The sequence below is a fragment of the Heterodontus francisci genome, chromosome 13 (assembly GCF_036365525.1).
Source record: "Heterodontus francisci isolate sHetFra1 chromosome 13, sHetFra1.hap1, whole genome shotgun sequence".
In the NCBI taxonomy this organism is placed as follows: Eukaryota; Metazoa; Chordata; class Chondrichthyes; order Heterodontiformes; family Heterodontidae; genus Heterodontus; species Heterodontus francisci.
In genome coordinates, this window is record NC_090383.1 from 77,683,746 (window position 1) to 77,711,542 (window position 27,797).

At 44.6% G+C, this 27,797-nt stretch overlaps 1 protein-coding gene across 3 annotated transcripts in view; it reads left to right on the plus strand.

Annotated features, from left to right (window-relative positions):
• The window catches only part of smyd2a (SET and MYND domain containing 2a), a 61,474-nt gene extending 43,836 nt beyond the window's left edge, over positions 1 to 17,638 (plus strand). The window contains exons 9-12 of one of the 3 annotated variants that reach the window (XM_068045029.1): positions 5,808 to 5,928; positions 8,185 to 8,359; positions 13,961 to 14,072; positions 17,344 to 17,638. In XM_068045029.1, the coding sequence (XP_067901130.1) occupies positions 5,808 to 5,928; positions 8,185 to 8,359; positions 13,961 to 14,072; positions 17,344 to 17,424 (489 nt within the window). In that variant the 3' untranslated portion in view covers positions 17,425 to 17,638. Of the gene's footprint in view, positions 1 to 5,807; positions 5,929 to 8,184; positions 8,360 to 9,492; positions 9,599 to 13,960; positions 14,073 to 17,343 lie in introns of those variants that run through there. The other 2 variants (XM_068045030.1, XM_068045031.1) reach the window with 2 other exon arrangements.
• Positions 17,639 to 27,797: the final 10,159 nt, after the last annotated feature.

Sequence of the window (27,797 nt, forward strand, 5' to 3'; positions counted from 1 at the left end):
CTACCACATCCCCACCTGTCCCTATACTAGGTGCAATTTATAATGGCCAATTTACCTACCAACCTGCAAGTCTTTTGGCTTGTGGGAGGAAACCGGAGCACCCGGAGAAAATCCACGCAGGCACAGGGAGAACTTGCAAACTCCACACAGGCAGTACCCAGAATTGAACCCGGATCGCTGGAGCTGTGAGGCTGCGGTGCTAACCACTGCGCCACTGTGCCGCAGGAGTGGGAGTGGTAATGGGACAAATGAAACAAAAAATGTGACTAGAGGAGGTGTGAATGGCAGGATCCTGACTAGCTGCCATCTGAAAGCAAAGTAAAGGAAATAAGAGAAGGGAAAAAATAAACCAGCAAAGAAAAAATAAACAAAATAGGGGCTGAAGTTATGATCTAAAATTGTTGAATCCAATGTTGAGATCAGAAGGCTGTAAAGAGCCTAGTTGATGGATGAGGGGTTGTTCCCCGAGCTTGCATTGAACTTCATTGGAACACTGTGTAGCTGGCCAAGGACAGAAAGGCCAGAGTGGGACCATGGTGGAGAATTAAAATGATAGGCGACTGGAAGCTCGGGGTCACGACTGAATGGAGGTGTTCCACAAAGTGGTCATCCAGTCTGCGTTTGGTCTCCCCAGTGTAGAGGAGACCATATCATGAGCAGCAAATACAGTATACTAAATTGAAAGAAGTACAAGTAAATTGTTGTTTCACCTGGAAAGAGTGTTTGGGGCCCTGGATGGTGAGAAGATAAAATGGCAGGTGTTGCATCTCCTGTGCTTGCATGGAAAAGGAGCTGATGTTGCAGGGGTGGGTAACTGAGGAGTGGACCCAGGGTGTTGCAGCGGGAATGGTCCCTTCCGAATGCTGCAAGGAGAGGTGAAGATGTGTTTGGTGGTAGAGTGATGTTACTGTCCTGATCTACTAGCTATGTTATTGGAACAGTGAACATTTGGATTGTAATAACAGCAAGTTGCATTTACATAGCACATTTAATGGGATATTTTTTGAGATTAAAGTTTATTTTTATATAAATGCATGTTATACTAAAATGTTTAAGGCACTTCAGAGGTGTATTGAGGCTAAAGAGGATATTACAACTTGTACCCAAAAGCTTGATCAGATGTGGATTTTATGGAGAATCTTGGAAAGGGAAGTGGTGGAATTTTGGAATAGGACATGGGTGTTTGAGGCGCAGCCGTCAGTGGTGAGGCAAAAGAAGATGTAGGTGCATCATAGGCCAGAGTCGGTGGCGGTCGGTGGGTGGGGTTGGGAGAGAGTGGAAGGTGGGAAGCTAGGTCACGGAGGTTTTAAAATGAGGATGATTCTAATTATGCCATTGATGGAAGTGATAACAATGGTCAGTCTCTCTCTCTTTGGCCTCCTTGTCTCGGGAGACAATGGGTAAGCGCCTGGAGGTGGTCAGTGGTTTGTGGAGCAGTGCCTGGAGTGGCTATAAAGGCCAATACTAGAGTGACAGACTCTTCCACAGGTGCTGCAGGTAAAATTGGTTGTCAGGGCTGTTTCGCAGTTGGCTCTCCCCTTGCACTTCTGTCTTTTTTCCTGCCAACTGCTAAGTCTCTTCGACTCGCCACACTTTAGCCCCGCCTTTATGGCAGCCCGTCAGCTCTGGCGATGGCTGGCAGCTGACTACTGCGACTTGTGATCAATGTCACAGGACTTCATGTCGCGTTTGCAGACGTCTTGAAAGCGGAGACATGGAGGGCCGGTGGGTCTGATACCAGTGGCGAGCTCGCTGTACAATGTGTCCTTGGGGATCCTGCCGTCTTCCATGTGGCTCACATGGCCAAGCCATCTCAAGCGCCGTTGACTCAGTAGTGTGTATAAGCTGAGGATGTTGGCTGCCTCGAGGACTTCTGCGTTGGAGATACGGTCCTGCCACCTGATGACAAGGATTCTCCGGAGGCAGCGAAGATGGAATGAATTGAGACGTCGCTCTTGGCTGACATACGTTGTCCAGGCCTCCCTGCCGTAGAGCAAGGTACTGAGGACACGGGCTTGATGCACGCGGACTTTTGTGTTCCGTGTCAGTGCGCCATTTTCCCACACTCTCTTGGCCAGTCTGGACATAGCAGTGGAAGCCTTTCCCATACGCTTGTTGATTTCTGCATCGAGAGACAGGTTACTGGTGATAGTTGAGCCTAGGTAGGTGAACTCTTGAACCACTTCCAGAGCGTGGCCGCCGATATTGATGGATGGAGCATTTCTGACGTCCTGCCCCATGATGTTCGTTTTCTTGAGGCTGATGGTTAGCACAAATTCATTGCAGGCAGCCGCAAACCTGTCAATGAGATTCTGCAGACACTCTTCAGTGTGAGATGTTAGTGCAGCATCATCAGCAAAGAGAAGTTTCCTGATGAGGACTTTCCGTACTTTGGTCTTCGGGACAAACTAGGGCTGTATTCCCTGGAATATAGAAAATTCGTTTTCGAGATATTAAGGGGAACTAATGGGGTAGATTAGGAGAAACTATTTCCACCATTTGGGGAGTCTAGGACTAGGGGACATAGCTTTCAGGAGTGAAGTTAGGAACAATTCTTCTCTCAAAGGGTGGTCGAAGCTTGGAATTCCCTTTATCAAAAGGCAGTTGATGGTAGTGTTACGACCAGGTGAGAAAGAGGTCAAGGGTTCTCTTTCAGCCTTCACCTGGTCTTACCGTAACAGAATTTATTTTTAAACACACTGTTTTTAGCTCCCCCTTGGTGAATCCTGGTTCACCACTTTCCAATTATAAGGCAAAGAAACCAGCACAAACGGGCTTTCTTAGGTTTAAAGAAGAAAAGTTGGAATTTATTAAACTTAAACTCTAATTCGGTTAACGCCTACGGAATACACAACGTGCCCACGCTAGCATGCATACGCGATACACACGTGCAAATAGAGACAGAAAAGAGCAGACGAAAAATAATTTGGAAAAATTTGAGGTAATATCTGAAGAGTTGTTACAGTTCTTTGAGCTCACTGTAGATTCCTTGATTGTAGGTAGATCTTGCTTTACGTTGGGGCCCAATATTCTTCTTAAACTTTGTTTGCTGTAGGAGACTTTTCTGTCTCTGGGTTCATGTGTCTTCAGTGAATTCAGAGGCTTGTAAGAAAGATGGGAGCAGACAGGAGAGATCTTGGTTCAAGAGCAAACCAACTTCTGAGTTCAAATTGTTTGTACAATTTCAGAAAAACCCAGGTTGCCAAGCAGGTTAGTCATGTGACTAACTGGTCTGATCACGTCTTGGATTGTATCACCTTGGCAGTCTCTGGAATGCTCCTTTTACACACAATACCTGGTGATCAAAGTCCATTGTGGGTTAAACTTGTTAGGAAATGGTCCTTTGTCCTTCCAAGCACTCCCTGTTAATATGAAAATGTCTTTTCCAGCCACGGCTGATCTGCTTAACAAGTCCTTTCTTCACTCCAGTAACAGTTTAAATCAATGTTCATGACAAAAAATAATGTGCCTCATTCTTGGCAGGTGGGGCCCTAGCATGACAGTAGGTTAATTAATTTAAAATCTAAGATTGATACATCTTTGTTCGCCAAAGGTAGTAAGGGATATTGAACAAAGGCAGGTATATGGATTTAGGTCATACATCAGTGATGATCCCACTAATTGGAATAGGCTCGGAGGGCTAAATGACCAGGATCACAGGGCAAGCAAGAGTTGTTGAAGGGATAGGGTATGGATAGCAGAGTTTTAGATTATCTGAAATTTCTGAAGGGTGTGGGATGGCAGGCAGATATTGGGATATTCGAGTCTAGAGTTTACCTAGGTATGGCTGGGAGATTTGGTGGCTGATGAACTGAGGCATTTGATGTTCGAGGTGACCATTGGTGGTCATAGTTATGAAGAGGATAATAGATCAGAAGCTCAACTTGGGATCAAACAGGATGTCAAGGTTACCAACGGTCTAGTTCAACCTGAGACGATGGTCAGGGAGGAGTATAGAGTTGGTGGCAATGGCACAGAGTTTGTGGCAAGGGCTGAAGATGATGATTCAGTCTTCCCAATATTTAGCTGGAGGGAATTGTGACTCAGTATCAGTGATCACACTCTTGTGCCTTAAGTCATAAGTTGTGGGTTCATCATGCTCTACTCCAGAGACTTGAGTGCATAATCTAGGCTGACACTTAAATATAGTACTGAAGAAGTGCTGCACTATAGAAGGTATAGCTTTTAAATGAGACCATGATCCAATATCCTGGCTTCCCACTCAGACAGATGTAAAAGTTCCCATGGCATTATTTGAAGAAGCACAGGGGAAGCTCTTCGGGAGCTTAACCGGCATTTATCTTTCAACCAATACCACAAAAACATAATCTGGTTATTTATCTCTTTGCTGTTTGTGGGATCTTGCTGTGGCAAATTGACTGCTGCATTTCCCTACAATTACAACAGTGACTACACTTCAAATGTATTTCATTGGCTTGGTACATCCTGAAAATTTGAAAAGTGCTGTATAAATACATTATTTCTTCCATTCAGTGTTGGATGCTGGACAAGCAGTTACAGCACAGGGACAGCAGAGAGGTTGAGAGAGGTGGTAGAGCAGTAGAGTTGGGTGTCCTCCGTGCACTTATGGGACCTGACCCCATGGGCTGAATTTTCCCGGCCCTGTGGAGACGAGGTTGGGGTTGCTGGGAAATTAGGGGGGAGCTGCGTTGGGATGGCGCCCCCCCCCCCCCCACCAACAAATTCCCACCACCGAAGGACCTCCCAGCGGAGTGCAGGGAATAAAGTCGGCATCCCACTCTGAGGCGGACTGCAAATTAAGCCACTTACGGGCGCGTTTAGGGGCCTTCTCCCAATGGAAAATTCCCCCCACTCTCACCGCTGTCAGGAGTCTGCCAGCTCTCTAGAGGCATCCTCCTGGTGGAAGGCCGGTGGGCTGGGGGTGGCATCAATGCCTCCTTCTAAAATCTACCCCCCATCCTGGAGCCACAGAGATCAGTGGGTCATAGCTGCAACCCCAGCTCATCCTATTTTAGAAATCTTCAGAGGGCTTCTCCATCTTGAGATACCCTTGCAGTCTCCTACCAACATCGGCGACGCCCATCTCCCCCAGTGGGGCTCCCAGCTACCCACAGCCTTGGGCAACCTGCCCGCTATCCCTATGGCACAGGGCTCCCAGAGGCAGATCACACAGCCGTGCGGGACTCTGACACCACCGCATATGGTCCTGACGCTTGCTGGATGTTGCTCGATAATTTTGCTAAGGAGCAGAATGTAGGTGAGGAAGAGGAGGGGGCTAATAGGTTCTTGAGGGACTCCTGAAGTGATGATGGTAGGAAGCGAAACCATTGGTAAAGAGGCTTTGGTAATTCGATAATTAAGAGCAGAACAAGCAACGGTAATCTCCTCAAGCTAGATGATGGAGGAGAGGCTTTCGAGGAGGAGGAAGATGGTGTGGTTGATTTAAGCAAAAGCCCTTTCAATAAAGCTATCACCTTGAATGCTTGGATAGCTCCATTTCCATAGATTTCTCCATCTTCAATAATAGTTATAAATGCCATTATCGATGGCACATTTATGTATGAGGTTGAGAACATGAAATGGGAGGGCAGTAACTTGTGATTTAATGTGCGAGACTTCAGCCCATTCTGGAGAATTTTGGCCAAAAGTTTGTTCCAGACATGATGGTGTGAGATGTGCCTCTCATCACAAATACATAACCAAAAGTGCAGAGAGTACCAGGAAGACATAAGAAATTGCACAACCCTATCAGGAATTCACTGGAATAGATTACATCTTTATCTTCTTCATTTAATGGTGCTTCATGTTCCCATTCTTTTCTGCAGGATAAAGAAAAGTTGGAGATTACAAAATATGGTGAACCGCCAAAGCCAGAGGTCATCAAGGACATGATCAAATATGCTCGGAATATAATTGAAGAGTTCAGGAGAGCCAAGCACTACAAAAATATCCTTTTATCGTGGATTGCTCACGAGGCACACACCTCTCTAAAAGCCAAACTACTGCTTGCTTGAGTGCTGCTGCTGTTTAGTGTTAATTTCTAAACTTTTGTTAATTCTGGATGCTCTTGACCTTTTGTATATCTGTTCTGATGATGCAACCTTCCACAACAGCACTTCTGATATGTCTTTTTCCTCAACCGAGGATTCCCCCCACTGTGGTTGACAGGGCCCTCAACCGTTCCTGCACTTCTGCCCTCACCCCTTCCCCTCCCTCCCCGAACTGCGACAGGGTTCCCCTTGTCCTCACTTTCCACCCCACCAGCCTCCACACGCAAAGGATCATCCTCTGCCATTTCCGCCACCTCCAGCGTGAGCCACCACCAAACACATCTTCCCTTCCCCTCCCCTGTCAGCATTCCGAAGGGATCGTTCCCTCCTGGTCCACTTCTCCGTCACCCCCGACACCTTGTCCCCTTCCCAAGCAATCGCAGGAGGTATAATACTTCCCCTTTAACTCCTTTCTCCTCACTATCCAAGGCCCCAAACACTCCTTCCAGGCGAAGCAATAATTTACTTGTACTTCCTTTAATTTAATGTACTGTATTCGCTGCTCACAATGCGGCCGCCTCTATATTGGGGAGTCCAAACGCAGATTGGGTGATTGCTTTGCAGAACACCTCCACTCGGTCTGAAAGCATAACCCCCGAGTTTCCAGTTGCTTGCCATTTCAACACACACCCCTGCTCTCATGCCAAAATTTCTGTCTTTTGCCTGTTCCAGTGAAGATCAATGCAAGCTCGAGGAGCAGCACCTGATCTTTTGATTAGGCACTCTACAGCCTTGCGGACTGAACATTGAGTTCAATAACTTCAGAGCATGACTGGCTAGTTTTTAAATATTTAAATTTTTTTTTTTATTATTTAACCATGTGCCTATTTTTCATGTGGACAGAGCTGCTCGTTATTCCGCTATTAACTCTCTCTCTCTCTCTCTGGACTAATGCTTTGTCCTTCACCACAAGCATTAACACACTCTTTGCCTTTGTCCCAGGATGGCTTTGTTATTTAATCTCTCCTGCCCTCTGCCCTATCAAGCACCTTCACTTTTGTTCTCCCCCACCCGCCCCCCCCACCCCACCTTCACTTGCTTAAACCCTAATTCTTTTCTAACTGTTGCCAGTTCTGATGAAAGGTCACAGGCCTGAAACATTAACTCTACTTCTCTCTACACAGATGCTGCCAGACCTGCTGAGTATTTGCAGCACTTTCTGTTTTTATTTCAGATTTCCAGCATCTGCAGTATTTTGCTTTTATTATATTGAAATTTGCTGATGGCAGAAAGTTGAGTGTTTGGTCAAAATCAAGGAAGCCTGCAAAAGACTTAGACCAGGTGCAGGCAGAATAAGGAAATGGGCAGATACGTGGCAGATATATTTTAGTTGTGGAGATGTGTGAGGTGATGTATTTCGGGAGGGAAAAATGTGAGTGGGAGCATAAACTGAATGGAAAGGCACTGAAAGGTATGAAGAAACAGATGTCTGTTCAAATACATAATTCCTTGCAAGTGCAGGTAAAGTTTTTTTTTTTAAAAGTCCAATAGTATTTTGGGTTTCATAAATAGGGCCATAGAGTACTGGAGCAAAAAGGTGACAGGCCACAATTAGAGTGCTGTTTGCAGTTTTGAGTACACCATATTAAAGCCACACTGTGTGCATTCAACTTGACACTGAGTGGTAGAAATTCAACTTGGGCAGTGGCGCAAATCAGGCAGTATTTGATTGGCTGATCATTATACACACCGCCTGATATTTAATTCCATTGATTACCATAGAACTGAATATCAGTTGCTATGTTTAACGGGTGGCCAATCCAATATCACTCGTTTTGCGGCACCGCCCAAAATGAATTTCTGCCCCAAGGTATGAGGAGTGACTTGAGATACTGGCAATTTTTCCCACTGGAACCGCAAAGGTCAGGGAAAATTTGTGTTTTTAATTTCTTAAGGATATTGATATCTCGGAAAACTATTTCCTCTAGTTGCGGAATCAGTGAATTTATGATCCTCCAGTGGGAAGTTCAAGGGAAATGTCCTTGTGCAGTCCCAGCACTGCTGAGGACACAATTTGTACAAAAATGTAAAGAGTTGGAAGGGGAAGGTACCATGAAATTAAAAAAAAGATATTTGTCTTAATCTCCCATTCCAGTCTAGTTTTTGGGAGCTCCCTGGTGTTCTCTCAGTACAATTCTTAACTCTCTGGCACCCCCTAGTGAGCTGCTGGAGATCTGCGAGTTAAGTCTGGATAAGATGGGAACAACCTTTGAGGATAACAATGTCTACATGCTGCACATGATGTACCAGGCAATGGGAGTCTGTCTGTATATGCAAGACTGGGATGGAGCTCTACGCTATGGTCAAAAAATAATCAAACCTTACAGGTGATGAAAAGAATATGTAACTATTGATACAGTATTTCCTGCAGTCTCTCAGCAAGATTTCCAGAAGTGGTTTGGATTTTCTTTTCAGGTTTTAGAACGGCAGCATTAATATAGACAATATAAAATTTCAGTACTGCATGCCTCACACTTAAGAGTTGTGCACAGTGTACCTTTAGTAATAAATTATGTGCAGTGGTACAGAGTTGCAACCACATTTTTATAGGCAGATCTGAAATTAAGTGCTGGGTAGATTTATTATTTTCTTTCAGAAACTTATATTTATTTCCGATGGCTAACAATTTCCGTGAGAGGGGTCTAAATTCCGTCCAGGCAGAAGGAACCTGTAAGCAATGGCCTCCTCGTGCACTACAAAGTTCTCTGTTTTCTTTGTGTATTTATAAGCAATAGACTGCATAGATATTTAAAACTTCCGAGCAGAAAATGCAGGTGACGCCAAATGAGTGAATCAGTGAAGATAATGGAGCTCAGTCTGGTTTCCTGTGTAAAGGGGAACATGATGAATAAGTTAGATGTGGAAAAGAACTTCTGCCAAGCCAAGTAAAGAGCTCTAATTTTTCATGAAGGTACTGCAGCCCCTCTGTGCCATGGACTGACTAGAGGTGGATTTGTGTTTGCAATCCTCCACATGGCAATTCTCCAATCTTAACTATGGTGATTGTGTTTGAACAAGACTCTGTGCTTTCCCATATGAAGGGAGGAGCAAATTTTTTTTCTTGTCTTATTCTAGTGCACCATCTAATAGTTGCCTGCCTGCCTGTCCTTTCGATCACAATTGATGCACAGTTCAACACCAGGAAAATGAAATCAATTATATTGAACATTTAACCATAATGTTTCTTCTTTGTCCACCCTCGCAAAGAAACTTTGTCACATAATAGTGCCTGTTAAGTGATGCCGTAAGGCTTCAGGATCTATATTGTGCTGTGGTTCAGTTGAAATTGTTTTGTAGCTTATATGTAATATAGTTTTGTTGTCTTCTGCAATAGACTGCATAGATATTTAAAACTTTCTAGGCAAACATTTAAAAGTGGATCCGATAATTTGACTTGGTCTGTACCTGGTATTTTAACCACTTTCTGATTCTCATGTCCTGGTACTGTTGCTTTGTGCAGGGAATTATGGGTGCCATGATGTGGCAGAAAGCTCCTGGGGAGGCACTGTGACGGTGATGTCTACAGAAGGCAGTATCCTTCTGCAGGGACTGGAGTCACATTTAGGCCAAACTGGGTAAGGATGGCAGGTTTCCTCCCCTAAAGGATGTTCCTTTCTTTCTTTGCTGTTACTTACGTTTGAGACAATATGTATGATTAGGACCAGGTGGGTAGAGTGGAAATGTTCACTCTATTGTTCAATAAGTAGAATAAGACTGTGGAGGTGAAATAGATCTTGGACGGTAGAGAAAAATAGGCGATAGAGAATTGGCATCTACTTTGCACCTGGCTCAGTTTTAAATGGGACAGGGTGTAAAATGGACTGCCATTCTATTATTCCCCAAGACAAATCTTGCTCCTTCTCAGTCCACTCAGGTGTTAGGAACAAGTTAAATCTGATCAAGGGAAGGAAACTAAACTAAGCATTTTGGTTTGCTAACAGACCAGAGGGCTGTGAGTGTGTTGTAGCAGACAATTTTTGAATCCTACAATTGGTTGACTATTTCATTGTGAAAGATGAATTTTTGATAGCCTTTGTGCAAAGAGATGTCACCATAGATTGAGAAATATATTTGGCACTTGCACTTCTTCCTGTGACTGTACTGCAGCCTGAGTGAAGTTGAGCAAACATTTGCATTACAGATGCTGATCCAAATTCATTGTTGGGCGAGTTGGTGAAACCTCGCACCTTTGTTTGAGCCAAGGGGTTGTAAACTGAAATATTGCAATCTAGTGGAATCTGCTGTATTGATCTATGGTTGCAGTTTAACATTTACTTTAAATATATCTGGTTAATTGATTATAGACAAAACTACATAATTTGCTAGAATGCTTATTCTTCTGCTGTCTGAAGAACTTTTTATTTCCAGCGGGTAATTTACAGTAATGAGGCTTTCTGCTTGACCCTGCAGAATGCTACTTCATAAGGTCACACTTTTCTTCATTGTGAGTAAGGACTGACTTGTGAACCTGGTCCTTGATGCTGAGCACTGGAATAATATGTGGTACAGAGCAGAAAATGTAATAACTATTACTGTGATTGGGTAATAGATGCATAGTTTTGAAACAAAGTGTCTATTCATTGTCACTGGATCGTTTCTGTTGGAATATTTATTCTGCACTGTAAGGGATGTCGTTAGTGCGAAATGGAAATTCATCACCTTTCCCCTCCTAACATCAAAGGATCAAATTTAATCTGAGCTCCCAAATGGGGTTCACCCACTGGAAACACTTGACGTGAAGCTGCGACTGAACTAATCCTGACTTTGCTGCCATCAAAATGAAAGTTCAGATGACCATGAGGAGTGTGCCCATGATGTCCTGACGTGCGCTGTTGGTGGATGAGAGCGATTTCATAAAGTTAGCACTTCCAGGTCTGGTGTACCATCGGATTTCAAATTCAGGGGAAAACTTCTTCTACTGTACCCAAATCCCCCAAGAAAAATAAAGGCACCTGCTACACTGCTGAACTTCTGGATTTTCCACATCAGCCTTCCTTTCAGAGCGAAATTATTAATTTGGCCCCAGATTAAAGATAGATTTGTGATTGGACACGCAACCCAGTAAAGACTGTGTTAAGATGGCTCAAATTTTGGGCTGGCAGAGAGAAAAGACTTTCATCCAATCTATCTGTTTTGGATTTGAACTTGGCTCCGAGGGGTTAAGGGATTGCAGTTTTATCCACTGCATTACCTAGTCACTGCCAGTGTTTTTACAAATATATAAAAAAGAAGCAACATATTGAATAAATGTTGGTTTGGCAGTGACAACTTGCATTTAATGCTGAAAAACATCCAAAGGTGTTTTACAAACGAATATCAATGCCAACTTAAAGAAGTGATATTAGTTGAAAAGGTGGGTTTCAAGGAAGGTCTTAAGAGGAGAGGGTGATGGAGAGGTTTCGGGAGAGAATTCCTGCGTGTCGGACCTAGACAGCTGAAGGCATGGTCATCAGTAGATGGGTGAAGACAGTGGGAAGTGCACAAGAGTACAGAGTTAGAGGGACAAGAGTTTTTGAAGGATGAGGCTGTGGAGCAATTTGAACAAGAATCTTTCAAAATTTGAGTCTTTGGAGGACTAGAAAACCGTGTAGGCTAGTGAGCACAGTCAGGTTGAGCGAGCAGAGCCTGGTATGAGTTAGGACATGGGCAGCAGACTTTTGGATTTACTCACATTTACAGAGAATGAAAAACCAGCAGGAGTTCAAAGGAATATTCAAATTTGGACGTGTTCGGCATGGATGAGGTTTCAGAAATAGATGGGCTGAGGCAGGGGCCGAGAGGTGTAATGTTGCGGAGATGGAAGTAGGTGGTCCTTATGGGGTTAGACCTTAGCTTGCGGTCAAGGTTGCAAACAAGTAGAATTTAATACTTGGCATTCTTCCACTCTGCAGCGTACTCTTGTCCTCTAGGTTGTGCTTCAGTGGTTCCTTGCAATTGGTGTCCCAATTTATTTGCCTGTTGGGGGAGAGTAACACTGTTGGCCCCACTCTGATAAGTAATGCCTGATTTTTAGAATTAGAATTAGAACATTACAGTGCAGTACAGGCCCTTCGGCCCTCGATGTTGCGCCGACCTGTGAAACCATCTGACCTACACTATTCCATTTTCATCCATATGTCTATCCAATGACCACTTAAATGCCCTTCAAGTTGGCGAGTCTACTACTGTTGCAGGCAGGGCGTTCCACGCCCCTACTACTCTCTGAGTAAAGAAACTACCTCTAACATCTGTCCTATATCTATCACCCCTCAACTTAAAGCTATGTCCCCTCGTGTTTGCCATCACCATCTGAGGAAAAAGACTCTCACTATCCACCCTATCTAACCCTCTGATTATCTTATATGTCTCTATTAAGTCACCTCTCCTCCTCCTTCTCTCCAACGAAAACAACCTCAAGTCCCTCAGCCTTTCCTCGTAAGACCTTCCCTCCATACCAGGCAACATCCTAGTAAATCTCCTCTGCACCCTTTCCAAAGTTTCCACATCCTTCCTATAATGCGGTGACCAGAACTGCACGCAATACTCCAGGTGCGGTCTCACCAGAGTTTTGTACAGCTGCAGCATGACCTCGTGGCTCCGAAACGCGATCCCCCTACTAATAAAAGCTAACACACCATATGCCTTCTTAACAGCCCTATTAACCTGGGTAGCAACTTTCAGGGATTTATGTACCTGGACACCAAGATCTCTCTGTTCATCAACACTACCAAGAATCTTCCCATTAGCCCAGTACTCTGCATTCCTGTTACTCCTTCCAAAGTGAATCACCTCACACTTTTCCGCATTAAACTCCATTTGCCATCTCTCAGCCCAGCTCTGCAGCCTATCTATGTCCCTCTGTACCCTACAACATCCTTCGGCACTATCCACAACTCCACCGACCTTCGTGTCATCCGCAAATTTACTAACCCACCCTTCTACACCCTCATCCAGGTCATTTATAAAAATGACAAACAGCAGTGGCCCCAAAACAGATCCTTGCGGTACACCACTAGTAACTAAACACCAGGATGAACATTTGCCATCAACCACCACCCTCTGTCTTCTTTCAGCTAGCCAATTTCTGATCCAAAGCTCTAAATCACCTACAACCCCATACTTCCGTATTTTCTGCAATAGCCTACCGTGGGGAACCTTATCAAACGCCTTACTGAAATCCATATACACCACATCCACTGCTTTACCCTCATCCACCTGTTTGGTCACCTTCTCGAAAAACTCAATAAGGTTTGTGAGGCACGACCTACCCTTCACAAAACTGTGCTGACTATCGCTAATGAACTTATTCTTTTCAAGATGATTATAAATCCTGTCTCTTATAACCTTTTCCAGCATTTTACCCACAACCGAAGTAAGGCTCACAGGTCTATAATTACCAGGGCTGTCTCTACTCCTCTTCTTGAACAAGGGGACAACATTTGCTATCCTCCAGTCTTCCGGCACTATTCCTGTCGACAATGACGACATAATGATCAAGGACAAAGGCTCTGCAATCTCCTCCCTGGCTTCCCAGAGAATCCTAGGATAAATCCCATCTGGCCCAGGGGACTTATCTATTTTCACACTTTCCAAAATTGCTAACACCTCCTCCTTGTGAACCTCAATCCCATCTAGCCTAGTAGTCTGAATCTCAGTATTCTCCTCGACAACATTTTCTTTCTCTACTGTAAATACTGACAAAAAATATTCATTTAACGCTTCCCCTATCTCCTCTGATTCCACACACAACTTCCCACTACTATCCTTGATTGGCCCTTGATTTGGTCTTACGTTGGTGTATAGAGTCAGTTAGTGACCTTTTCTCACTTGCGTATATGCAATCCTACGTATTTAGGAAGAAAATGAGAATTTACAGAGGGTGGGAGAAAATTCGAATCCTATTGATATATTTTAAAAAATTAAAGGTATATTTGCTTTTTTTTTAAAAGCAGCAAACACTATCCAGCATATTCTCTGAATGTTGCTTCGATGTGGCTGAAACTGGGACGGTTGTATATGGGCTTGGAACACCATTCTGCTGGAGCTAAGGCACTGAGGAAGGTAATAAATTCACCTTGGGCTTTATTCTTTACATTCACTGAGTATTCAGTTTACAACAAATGCATGATCATTTTGATTGCTTGAATTTAAAGGTATAGAGTCATTAGAGTTATACAGCACAGAAACAGGCCCTTCGGCCCATTGTGTCTGTGCCAGCCATCAAGCACCTAACTATTCTAATCCCATTTTCCAGCACTAGGCCCGTAGCCTTGTATGCTACGGCATTTCAAGTGCTCATCTAAATACTACTTAAACGTTGTGAGGATTCCTGCCTGTACCACCTCTTCAGGCAGTGCGTTGCAGATTGCAACCACCCTCCTGAGTGAAAAAGTTTTTCCTCAAATTCCCTCTAAACCTCCTGCCCCTTACCCTGAATCTATGCCCCCTGGGTTATTGACCTCTCCGCTAAGGGAAAAAGTTTCTTCCTATATATCCTATCAATGCCCCATATAATTTTGTACAAAGTGATTCCTGACAACGCAGCCAGCCACTGACGTCATCAGGCTGCGCCAAGGTGCGCACATGCGCAGATGGTCTCCTGCTCTTTGCGCTGCGTTCCGATTTGCCAGGGCTGGTTAGCGCACGCGCCGAAGACATCATCGCGTGATGTGTACATCTTCGGGCAACGCGCCTGGTCAGCCTGCGCGCATGCGCTTTACGTGTACAGCAATGCAACGCTAACGGGTATTCATCCTGCCTCAAGCTCCGCTGCCCCCCCCCATCACTGCTCTCTCCGGCTGCTCCGCTCTTTCGGCCGCTCCGCTTCCCCCCCCCACCTCACTGCTCTCTCCAGCCGCTCTGCTCCCCTGTCCCAGGCCCACTCGCTTTCTCCCTCCCGCCATTGTGTGCTGCCATGTGTTTAGGTTCGGTTGCCTTCGTGTGATTATTTGAGCATCGCCATCTTTAGACCTGGCAGCTGCCTGAAGTCACAGACTGTGACGTTTTAGTGGCACATGTGCAAATGCAGCACCACCTAGTGGTAGCATTGTCAACAAACGCAGCCAACTTTATGTACCTCAATCATGTTCCCCCTCAGCCTTCTCTGCTCTAAGGAAAACAACCCCAGCATTTTCAGTCTCTCTTCATAGCTGAAATGCTCCAGCCCAGGCAACATCCTTGTGAATCACCTCTGCACCCTCTCCAGTGCAATCACATCCATCCGATAGTGTGGTGCCCAGAACTGCACGCAGTACTCTAGTTGTGGCCTAACTAGCATTTTATACAGCTCCATCATAACCTCCCTGCTCTTATATTCTGTTCCTCGGCTAATAAAGGCAAGTATCCCATATGCCTTCCTAACCACCTTATCTACCTGTGCTGCTGCCTTCAGTGATCTATGAACAAGTACACCAAGGTCCCTCTGACCATCTGTACTTCCTAGAGTTGTACCATCCATTGTATATTCCCTTGCCTTGTTAGTTCTCCCAAAATGCATCACATCACACTTCTCAGGATTAAATTCCATTTGCCATTGCTCCGCCCATCTCACCAGCCGATCTATATCGTCCTGTAACCTAAGGCTTTCCTCCTCACTATTTACGACACCATCAATTTTTGTGTCATCTGTGAACTTACTGATCATACCTCCTATATTCACATCTAAATCATTAATGTACACTACAAACAGCAAGGGTCCCAGCACCAATCCCTGTGGTACACCACTGGTCACAGGCTTCCACTCGCAAAAACAACCCTCGACCATCACCCTCTGCCTCCTGCCACTAAGCTAATTTTGGATCCGATTTGCCAAATTGCCCTGGATCCCATGGGCTCTTAACTTCTAACCAATCTCCCATGCGGGACCTTATCAAAGCTTACTGAAGTCGATGTAGACTACATCAACTACTTTACCCTCATCTACACATCTAGTCGCCACCTCAAAAAATTCAATCATGTTAGTTAGACACGATCTCCCCCTGACAAAGCCATGCTGCCTCTCCCTGATTAATCCCTGCCTCTCCAAGTGGAGATTAATCCTGTCCCTCAGAATTTTTTCTAATAGTTTTCCTACCACTGATGTTAGACTCATCGGCCTGTAATTACCTGGTTTATTACCTGCTACCCTTCTTGAATAATGGTACCACATTTGCTGCCTTCCAATCCTCTGGTACTTCTCCTGTGGCCAGAAAGGATTAGAAAATTTGTGTCAGAGCCCCTGCTATCTCCTCCCTTGCCTCACCTCACAGCCTGGGATACATCTCATCTGGGCCTGGGGATTTATCCACTTTTAAGCCCACTAAAACAGCTAATACTTCCTTCCGTTCAAAGCTAATTTGTTCAAATATATCACAATCCCCCTCCATGATCTCTACACCTACATCGTCCCTCTCCATAGTGAACACGGATGAAAAGTAATCATTTAAAACCTCACCGATGTACTCTGGCTCCACACACACATTGCCACTTTGGTCCCTAATGGGCCCTACTCTTTCCCTGGTTATCCTCTTGCCCTTAATATACTTATAAAATGCCTTAGGATTTTCCTTTATCTTGCCTGCCGCTGTTTTTCATGTCCCCTCTTTCCTCTCCTAATTAATTTTTTAAGTACCCCCCTACACTTTCTATATTCCTCAAGGGCCTCAGCTGTTTTCAGCACTCTGAATCTGCCGTAAGCCTTTTTTTTCCTGATCCAATCCTCTCTATCCCTTGACATCCAGGGTTCCCTGGACTTGTCAGTCCTACCCTTCACCTTAACGGGAACATGTTAGCCCTGAACTCTCCCTATTTCTCAGGCCCTGCTATTTGGCTGTAGTGTGTGCCTGATGGAGATTTGGGAGCAGGCTGACTGTCCGCCTCCTTTGTCACACAACAATGTGTGATGCACATTATTTTTGAGGTGTTTAAAAAAAAAATATATCAAAGTTCATGTCTAGATGAAACTGGGAGCTCAATGTCAAGGAAAATAGTTGAAAGACATCATTGAAGGGTTCCCCCCCCCTGCCAAATCAGTAATGCTCACAGAAAACCACAGAAGTAGTTGGAATGTCTAACCTTAATGGATGTTTTTATTTGTTTATTTTATGTTTAGCTCATCTGATGTGTAGGAGGTGGCCTGTTTGAGAGCAGAAATAATATTTTTTAAAAAACTTTGAATTCAGAAAAATTCCCATTTTTAATATCATTTTTTTGCAAGTGGAATTATTCATTTTAGTGCCATGTGACTGACTTATCTTGTAAAATTTGCATCTTCATTTAAGAGTGTCACATTTTGGAAAGGATCTTGAGAGAGAGAGAGATTGACTTAACAAAATTTGGGCATTTTCTTTCACAGGCCTTGGCCATTATGGAAGTGGCGCATGGCAAGGATCATCCATATGTTTTTGAAATTCAAAAGGAACTGGAGGAAAAATGAATGTTTTCCTTAACTGCCTCAATTCCTTACAGTCAAAACGTGAGACTGTATGCTAGCGTCTGTCAACAAACTGATCATTTGAAATATTTGTTCATATCTACAACAACCAGTCTGAAAATAATGGCATGAAGGTCAAAGGAATGCAGTTTTTATTTTTGTTGTGTTTTTAATATTTAAATGAATACTACAATAAAATGTATTGTAAAAGCTTTGAGTCGTTGTGGGTTCAGTCTATTTATTTTAACAGTAGTAAATGTTCTGTAATCATCCTATTTCAAAGCTGAGTTTTCAGTTCTATAGGAAATGGATACTTGTATCTTTTGGCTTTGCCCCATTCTACCAAGAATGCCTAATCAGCCGTTCTGCTAATGAAAGCTGATAGTATTAAAGCCTTTTTTAATTTTTTGTGCTGAAAACAAGGAATTATCCTCAATCCAGATCCTCTTGAAATGTGAAGGTAAGTTTATTAGGACCAATTCTATTAATAGCATTGGTGTTAAATCCTACTTCTTTTTAAATTAAGTTTGATTGGTTATTTTGACCTCCACAAATGTTCTGAATGATAAATCCCTTAGGTTCAAAAATGAATTAATTTTGACTTGTGGCTACAGTTCTTTCTGTAGTTTGAGAATTTTAGCATTAAGAATCTATTTGCCTAATGGGTATTTAGTACAGCAATGACAATGTGCATAATAAAAGCATTTCAGGCTATTGCCTGCTTGGTACCACGTTCTTTTCCACTCAGTGACAGCACACAAGGAGTTAAAAACAAAAGCTGCCCTAACCTAAATCAATACAAGTGTTACAATTATTACTTGTCTTGATGGGATGGCCCAAGTCATAGGGCATGAAATTGGGCTCGGCAGTGCCTGCTGCTTGGGCGCCATTCAGACCAAGATGGCATCCGAGCACATGTGCAAACTTCTGTCTTGAATCACAATGGATTCTATATTGGTGAAGGTATTAGCTCACGCACTGAATGTCTGCTGGAAATTTGTCATGATCTGCCTGCTCTGCAATCAGTCAGTGTGCAACGCAAGTAGAAGGGCCCACCCCCTACCTCACTGCCGCCACCCCCCTCCCCACCAGCGCTGTTCAAAGGGATCATCAAGTACTCACAAACTAGTTGCTGGTTAATTTTTTCTGGCTGTTGGTTCAATTCTGCAAGATGTTGGTGCTTTCCATTACTTTTGTAAGTTGCAAAGGTCTGCAGGGAATGGTGTGGCAGGTGCAGAAGGATGTTTTGCTGACTTCAAGGCTTCTGCACAAATCAGTTGCTCCCAAACATGGGTGCACAAGTAGCTATGCCCCTCGGACTACACCATGACTCAGAGAATGAACAGAGGCCATACAGAGCAGAACAAGCTGCTGGAAGAGGGAGGAGATGAAGGAGGAAGTAGGGCTCTCAGCAGGAGGCTATATTAACCCAAGGTGTTCTGGGAATAATTCTCCTACCTGAACCTCTGCGTGGATCAATGTGCGAGATGGCTGCACTTCAGTAAGGATGTCCTCACTGAAATCTGCTACCTGCTGCAGCTACAATAGCAACCTCAGAGCAAGATAAGGGCCACACTGTCAAAGGTTTTGAAGGTCACCTTGGCCATGAACATTTGTGTGGCTCCTTCCAGGCTAGAACTGGATGTAGCAGCATCTTACAATTTGAATTTGTGTAGGTGAGGTCACTGAGGCTTTCTACTTTGAGAGCTAACTACATTTCATTCTCTTGCCAGAGATAAGCGGGCAAAATGAACGCACAGGCTTGCTATGTTTGCAGGCTTTCCTGTGATGCAGGGTTTCATTGACTGCACTGCCATCCCAATTCCTCATTCACTAACTGTCCCGCACCTTACCTTCCTTCTGTCATTGACCATTACAGAGTCCACTTGAGCACAACACAAAAAGAAAAGCCACCACAAAATAAACATTGCATACAAAATTTGTAATTCAAATCATGCCATATTCTATAAACTATGAATCACCCTGTGCATGCCCTTAATGCCTGTCTTCCTTCTGCCGTTGCCTGTCCTCGTGCGCCCACTAATTGCTACTCCAATGGCTGCAGATTGGCTACTGACATTCAGTGGAGGAGACTGCAGATGGCAATGGAGGACAACATTGAGCAGCTCTGAGCCTTGAGGGGCCAGCTTTGGACTGCACCATCTTGGCATACATGGTAGCAGTCTTGGGCTGGCTGACTGAGGCAACAGGGAGGCACTGGCAGAGTGGCAGTGGTGGGAGGACGAACGCTGTCATCCTTTAGAGAGGTTGGCAGGGTTTGTGCTCCGTTCTCTTTGTAGAGGGAGCTTTACTCTGCATCTAACCCGTTTTAATATGGCCTTTTTACCCCAGGATCCTTTTATTTATTTTTGTCGTGGGGGTCTTTATTTCTCCTGCCCCCTTTATATACATTTTATAAAAATAACTATTAAAATCAAATAAATAAAACAAAAACTCAAACTAAAATGCAATTCTCTGCATCAATGATGCACTGCAGCTCCTTTTGCAGAGACACCCAGGCACGAACGTAACCTCGGAAGAGGGACAGGCAATCAGTGCAGATGGTCCCCCCGACGGCCCGTTGTCTGGAACTGTGAATTGCCAACTTGGCCAGGTCTAGGAGCAGACCAACGAGGAGATCCTTCTCCTTCCCATCCCCCACTGCACCGGGTGCCCAAAGATCAGGAATGTGGCGCTGACGTGCAACCAAAACGTGAGGAGCAGCCCCCTTAAATACTCAGAGGGGCTGCAATCTCGCACACTCCATATATACGTGGAACATTCACTCCTCCAGGCCGCAGAAATTACAGGAGTCCGTGAACCTACTTAAAAGTTTTAGTGCATGGGACTGCCCTGTGCAGCACCCTCCACCCCAAGTCCCCAAAGTAAAGGGGGAAAAACTCCCGCGTAGAGAGACCTCCACCGGGGTTTCCCCTCGACGCCAGATGGCAACACGGACCGCCACGGCATGTCCGGGCAGCAGACGAGGGCAAGGAAGTGGAGAGTGTGCAGGAGCAGCCCGTACAGGAAAGGCCTCCACGCGGTATGGAATGGCATGGAGGGCACTTTTGAGAGCTGGCTCAGATTGTGCAGGACCAGCTCCCAAGGACGGTTTTGGGGCCTGGGTCTGATGAGCAGTTCCAACCAAGCGGTGGTCAACTCGGCTGGGAGTGCTCCACACTCCCCAACCCCTTGTCACCCGCAGTGAACGGAGGGGTTTGTGCTCCGTGAAGCCACTGCCATTCCCCAGGATGGTGTATCAGTCCCTTTGTACACTGAGACCTGAAGCCATCATAGCAGCAGGCTAATGTTGCATGACCTCAGTCTGAGCTTCTGCTGCAACACCCCGACTTTTGGTGGAAGCTGTTTGTGCTGCAGTGGAAGTTGAGAGATCAGCTGTTGGACACTGCATCACGGCGTTGTCCACAAGTGTGTGAATGGAGTTGGTCACTACTTCCACGCTGGGAAAGATGAACTCCAAGTTCTGTGCAAGGCTTTGTGCCATGTTGGTACCAGACTTCTCTATGCTCCTTGACATTATATTCAGGCTTTCTGGCAGGCTTCCCAATGCACCAAACATTTTGTTGTGTATTCCATCAGTCGCCTAGTGTAGCCTGCCCCATCATAGCCCTCATCTGACTCTTCTGCAGCAGAATTAGTGTGCGACTTCACCCTCTGGCGACCTGGCAACTGTGCCATCCTTGTCCTCTGTCCTGGTTGCAGTGCATTCATGCAGGGTGTCTCACCATGTGTAGATTGCACCTCTAAGTCCATCATCTAAGATACGAGCAGTGACAGTAACTGAGCACTAAACTGCAAATGTGAAATCCAATGACAGTGTGAATTCATCATTCTCTTCTTGGTGTACCTCCACTGTCTAGTCAGGTTACTGTTCTTTGGTGTCTGAAAGAAGAAAGGCACAAGGGTAATATCGTCAGGAGGCAGTGGAGGGTACTTACACCATCTGCAACTTTTAAGTCAGAAGAGATTATGGGATGAGGTGGAAGTGAGATGTGAAAAGGAGGATTAGGAATGAGGATATAGTCATCGTTAATGGTTTCAGCCCTGCCACAGCAATGACTGTTCGAATATTGGTCAGCACTGTCTCCTCCATGGGAGTTTAGGCCATGCAGTCATGCTTCTTTCCCTACACCACCCATGCCCAATTAGTTCCTGCTGCCTCCGGACGTGCACCACCTTCTCTTGCAAGAGAGAGGGATGTGTGTCCGAGCATCATGCAATCTGTTTGGGTGATGTCCCTGTCATGATTGAATAGCTGGCAGTGTGTGCAAGCTGTGAGATGTCGGTGTGAGGCTTGCCACAGTGCTAAGTGTGCAAGGGTGTGGTGGAGCATATGAATGTTAGTTATGAGTCCAAACTGATAAAGATTGTTGGTAGGTGAGTAATGATGATGTGGTGCATGGAAAAGTGTCTGAGGTTAGAGGTGCAGTTGATAGGATATGGCATTGGAAGATACACTGGAAGATACATTCAGCACTGAGTGCTGCTGGAGGGCACAGTGTGAAAAAGGGAATTTGGTGAGTGAGTGAATTTTAGGATTAATCTCTCTAAACTCTAGTTTTTGTTTTGTTAACATTTAGCAATTCATTAAATATACTGTTTAAGTTAAGAGGTAAGTTAGGTTTCTTACAGTTTTAAACAGGGGTATACAAGCTCTCAGAGTAGCTGTTGCTAGTTAATTAGGTAACTAGCTTAAACTGGTTTCCGAGCTCTAGCAGAGCCATCACAGCATTGTTTTCAGAGAGTATAAATTCATGGGTCTCAGTACTGCTTGTCTGCACTAAGTTCTGCTGGAGGCCACAGAGTGTGAAGAATGGCATTTGTTAAGTGAGGGAGTTCGGTAAGGAGGGGATCTAAAAATTAAGGAAAACATAAATTTAATTAAATGAATAAAATAAAAATGGCAGGACAAGTGATGTGTCACAGCTGCAGTATGCGGGAGCTCCTGGATGCCACGGCAATCCATGGCCGCCACGTCTGGGGTAAGTTTCTGCGGCTTGAGGAGCTTCGGCTCAGCATCATTGAACTGGAGGCTGAGCTGCAGACACTGCAATGCATCAGGGAGGGGAAAAGTTACCTGGACACTTTTTTCCAGAAGGCAGTCACACCCCTTAGGATAAGGTCCTCAGTTTTGATCACTGGTCAGGGACAGAAGGGTGTAACTGCGAGTCAGGCAGGTAAGGGGATTGAGAAGGTGGGAGGGAGGATTCTCAGCCCTTGCAATTGAGCAACAAGTTCGAGGTTCTTGCAGCTTGTATGGACAAGAGCAAGAGTTGTAGTGTGGATGAGCAGACTGACCATGGCACCATGGTACAGGAAGCCATTCCAAGTGGGGGGGGGAGCAATAAGGAAATTAGTGGTAGTAGGGGACAGTATAGTGAGGGGGATTGACACTGTTCTCTGCAGCAAAGAGCGAGAGTCCAGAAGACTGTGTTGCCTGTCCGGTGCCAGGGTTCGGGAGATCTGCTCAGGGCTGGATAGGAACTTACAGTGGGAGGGGGAAGGATCCAGTCGTCGTGGTTCATGTAGGTACCAACGACATAGACAGGACAAGGAAGGAGGTTCTGCATAGCCAGTATGAGGAGCTAGGCACCAAATTAAGAAGCAGAACCTCAAAGGTAATGATCTCTGGATTATTACCTGAGCCACGTGCAAATTGGAGTAGGGCAAATAAGAGTAGAGAAATGAATGCGTGGCTCAAAAAGTGGTTTGGTGAAAGTGGGTTTCTGTTCGTGGGGCACTGGCACCAGTACTGGAGAAAGTAGGGGCTGTACCATTGGGATGGCCTACACCTGAACCGTGCTGGGACCGGTGTTTTAGTGAGTCACATAACTAGGGAAGTAGAGAGGGTTTTAAACTAAATAGTGGGGCATGGAATCAAATTTGGGAAGATGTGGTACATCAGAGAGACAAGGTAAGAGAGAAAGGTATTAATATGGGAAAAGATAAACAAACCGTGACAGGAAGGGACAGTGATTACAAATTTAAGAGTAAATCAGCAGGCAAGTCGAGAGGTTACAAAATTAATAAAAGAACAAAACTAAAGGCTCTGTATCTGAATGCACGTAGCATTCGAAACAAAACAGATGAACTGATAGCGCAAATAGAAATAAATAAGTACGATCTGATAGCCATTGCAGAGATATGACTGCAGGATGGCATAAATTGGGACCTGAATATTGAAGGGTACATGACATTTAGGAGGGACAGGAAGCTGCGAAAAGGTGGAGTGGTGGCTCTGTTAATTAATGATGGTATTAGCACAATAGAGAGGGATGACCTAAATTCAGGAAACCAGAATGTGAAGCAGTTTGGGATGAGATGAGAAATGATAAAGGCAAGAAGTCACTTGTGGGAGTGATGTACAGGCCCCTAACATTAACCACATGGTAGGACGTGATGTAAAAGAAGACATAATGGGTGCTTGTCAGAAAGGTACAGTGAGAATCAAGGGGGATTTTAATCTACATCTAATCAGTTCTGGGTACTGCCTGTGCGGAGTTTGCAAGTTCTTCCTGTGACCGCGTGGGTTTCCGTCGGGTGCTCCGGTTTCCTCCCACAGCCAAAGACTTGCAGGTTGATAGGTAAATTGGCCATTGTAAATTGCCCCTAGTGTAGGTAGGTGGTAGGAGAATGGTGGGGATGTGGTAGGGAATATGGGGTTGATGTAGGATTAGTATAAATGGGTGGTTGTTGGTCGGCACAGACTCAGTGGGCCGAAGGACCTGTTTCACTGCTGTATCTCTAAATAAATAAATAAAAATATAGATTGGACCAATCAGGTGGGAAAATGTAGCCTAGATGAAGAGTTCATAGAATGTTTTCAGGATAGTTTCTTAGAACACACATTCTGGAGCCAACCAGACAGCAGGCTATTATTGTGCAGTGAGATAGGATTAATTAATGACCTCATAGCGAAGGTACCCCTAGGCAGTAGTGATCATAATATGATTGGCTATTACATTCAGCTTGAGGGAGAGAAGAGTGGGTCTACGACTGGTATTTTAAACTTAAATAAGGGCAATTATGAAGGCATGAAAGCAGAGCTAGCAAAAGTGAACTGGCAAAATAAGTTAAGGGATAGGTCAATAGAGATGGGCAGACATTTAAGGGGATATTTCAGAATACACAGAATAGATACATTCCAACAAGAAAGAAAAATTACAAGGGCAGGACCCGCCATCCGTGATTAACTAAAAAAGTTATAGATAGTATCAAACTTAAAGAAAAGCATATAATTGCGCAAAGATGGGTGGCAGGTCAGAAGATTGGGCAGACTATAAAAAGCAGCAAAGAACAACTAGAAGATTAATAAGAGATATTTAAAAAAGAAATGAGTTAACAAGGGTGGCACAGTGGCTAGCACCGCAGCCTCACAGCTCCAGCGACCCAGGTTCAATTCTGGGTACTGCCTGTGCGGAGTTTGCAAGTTCTCCCTGTGACCACGTGGGTTTTCGCTGGGTGCTCCGGTTTCCCCCCACAGCCAAAGACTTGCAGGTTAATAGGTAAATTGGCCATTATAAATTGTCCCTAGTATAGGTAGGTGGTAGGAATGTGGGATTAATGTAGGATTAGTATAAATGGGTGGTTGATGTTCGGCACAGACTTGGTGGGCTGAAGGGCCTGTTTCAGTGCTGTATCTCTAAAAATAAAAAAAAAAGTGAGTGTTGGTCCTCTAGAAAGTGAGGCTGGAGAACTAATAAGGGAAAATAAGGAGATGGCAGATGAATTGAACAAGTATTTTGCATCAGTCTTCACCATAGAGGATACATGTAACATCCCAGAAATAGCTGTAAATCAGGAAACGGATGGGAGGGAGGAACTCAAGAAAATTGCAATCACCAGGGAAGTGGTACAGAACAAATTGTTGGAGCTGCGGGCTGACATGTCCCCGGGTCCTGATGGACTTCATCCTAGGGTGTTAAAAGAAGTGGCTAGTGAGATAGTTGATGCATTGGTTTTGATTTTCCAAAATTTCCTAGATTTGAGGAAGGTTCCATTAGATTGGAAAATAGCAAATGCGACTCCTTTTATTCAAAGAGGGAGGGAGACAGAAAGCAGGAAACTACAGGCCAGTTAGCTTAACATCTGTCATAGGGAAAATGTTAGAAAATGTTGGAAGCTATTATTAAAGACGTTATAGCAGGGCATTTAGAAAAATTCAAGGTACTCGGGCAGAGTCAACATGGTTTTGTGAAAGAGAAATCATGTTTAAACAATTTATTGGAGTTCTTTGAAGAAGTAACGTGCTGTGGATAAGGGGGAACCGGTGGTTGTACTGTACTTAGATTTCCAGAAGGCATTTGATGAGGGGCCACATCAAAGGTTATTGTGGAAAATAAAAGCTCATGGTGTAGGGGGTAACATATTGGCATGGATAGAAGATTGGCTAGCTAACAGGAAACAGAGAGTAGGCACAAATGGTTCATTTTCTAGTTGGTAAGATGTAACGAGTGGTGTGCTACAGGAATCAGTGCTGGGGCCTCAACTGTTTACATGGTATGGTTGCTAAATTTGCTGCTGACACAAAGATAAGTAGGAAAGTAAGTTGTGAAGAGGATATAAGGAGGCTACAAAGGGATATAGATAGGTTAAGTGAGTGTGCAAAAATCTGGCAAATGGAATATAAAGTTTGAAAATGTGAAATTGTCCATTTTGGCAGGAAGAATAAAAAAGCATTTTATCTAAATGGTGAGAGATTGCAGAGCTCTGAGATGCAGAGGGCCCTAGTGCATGAATCGCAAAAAGTTAGTATGCAGATACAGCAAGTAATTAGGAAAGCTAATAGAATGTTATCATTTATTCCAAGGGGAATTGAACACAAAAGTAGGGAAGTTATGCTTCAGCTATACAGGGCATTGGTGGGACCATATCTGGAATACTGTGTACAGTATTGTTCTCCTTATTTAAGGATGTAAATGCATTGGAAACAATTCAGAGAAGGTTTACTAAACTAATACCTGGAATGGGCGGGTTGTCTTTTGAGGAAAGGTTGGACAGGCTAGGCTTGTATCCACTGGAGTTTAGACAGTAAGAGGCGATTTGATTGAAACATAAAAGATTCTGAGGGGTATGGACAGGGTTGTTGTGGAAAGGATGTTTCCACTTGTGGAAGAATCTAGAACTAGGGGGTCACTTTAAAAATAAAATAAGGGGTTGCCCTTTTAAGACAGAGGAAGAGAAATTTTTCTCTGAGGGTTGAGAGTCTTTGGAATTCTCTTCCTCAAAAGGCAGTGGAATCAGAGTCTTTGAATATTTTTAAGGCAGAGGTAGATAGATTCTTGATAAGCAAGGGAGTGAAAGGTTATTGGAGGTAGGCGGGAATGTGGTGTTAAGGTTACAATCAGATCAGCCATGATTTTATTGAACGGCAGAGCAGGCTCGAGGGGCTGAGTGACCTACTCCTGCTCCTAATTCATATGTTTGTATGTTCGTATTCACAGACCTTGACAACTCAGATGATGCCATTAAACTTCTTGCAGCACTGCAACCAGGTTCTTGGGGCTCAACCCCTGGCATTGTCCTCCACGGTTATCCACTCTGTCAAAATCTGTCCAATTTTTCTTAATGTAAATGGAAGAATGTTAGTTGGGTTTCTAATACAGGCATGCACTTTGCTCCATTTGATACTGTGATACTTGCAGTATCCAGGCAATCCTGGCTACAGAAAATCTCGCCTCATGTATGCTTGTTTAGTATATGGAACATAAATGCCAGCATGGATCAGTGGGCCTGTTTTTGCACTGTAGATGCTATGTAATTCTATCTAATGTGTCTGGCGGGTAGCTTCAATTATTCAAATTCACCACCTAATATTTTGGAAATTATTATCCTGGGCTAATTAGAGAATCAACATGGATTTTTCCCCAGGCCCATACAGATTTGAAGAGTTCAGGTGGGTTCCACTGAAACTCATGGTAACTCAGAAAACAAAGAAAGACTCTGGCCAGAGGTTTAAGTTGGGCAGCCAAAATGTTTGGGAGGGGGGGGTGGGTGGTTGGTGGGGAGAGGTGAGCCTACCTCCGCTGGGCCTGGGGAGCCACGTCGAGATTTTTAACTCCCCAGGCCCTTAATTGGCTTTGGGCGGAACTACCACCTCTCTGAGGCAGCAAGTCCTGCCTAATGGAGCTGCCGGCCAATCAGCGCCAGTGGGAGTGGTGGCCACTGCTGGGACTGCACCCAGCCAACGGCAGCAAGAGGGTCAACGGCCCCGGAAATAAGTTTTTGGGGACAATCGGCCGGACACAAGCAAAGCAAGGGGGAATCAGTTGGTATGGGGTTTGGGGGGGTGGTTTAGTAATGTGCAGTGGGGGGATGGTTGGGCTGTTTGGGGGGGGGGGGCGTCCGCAAGAGGA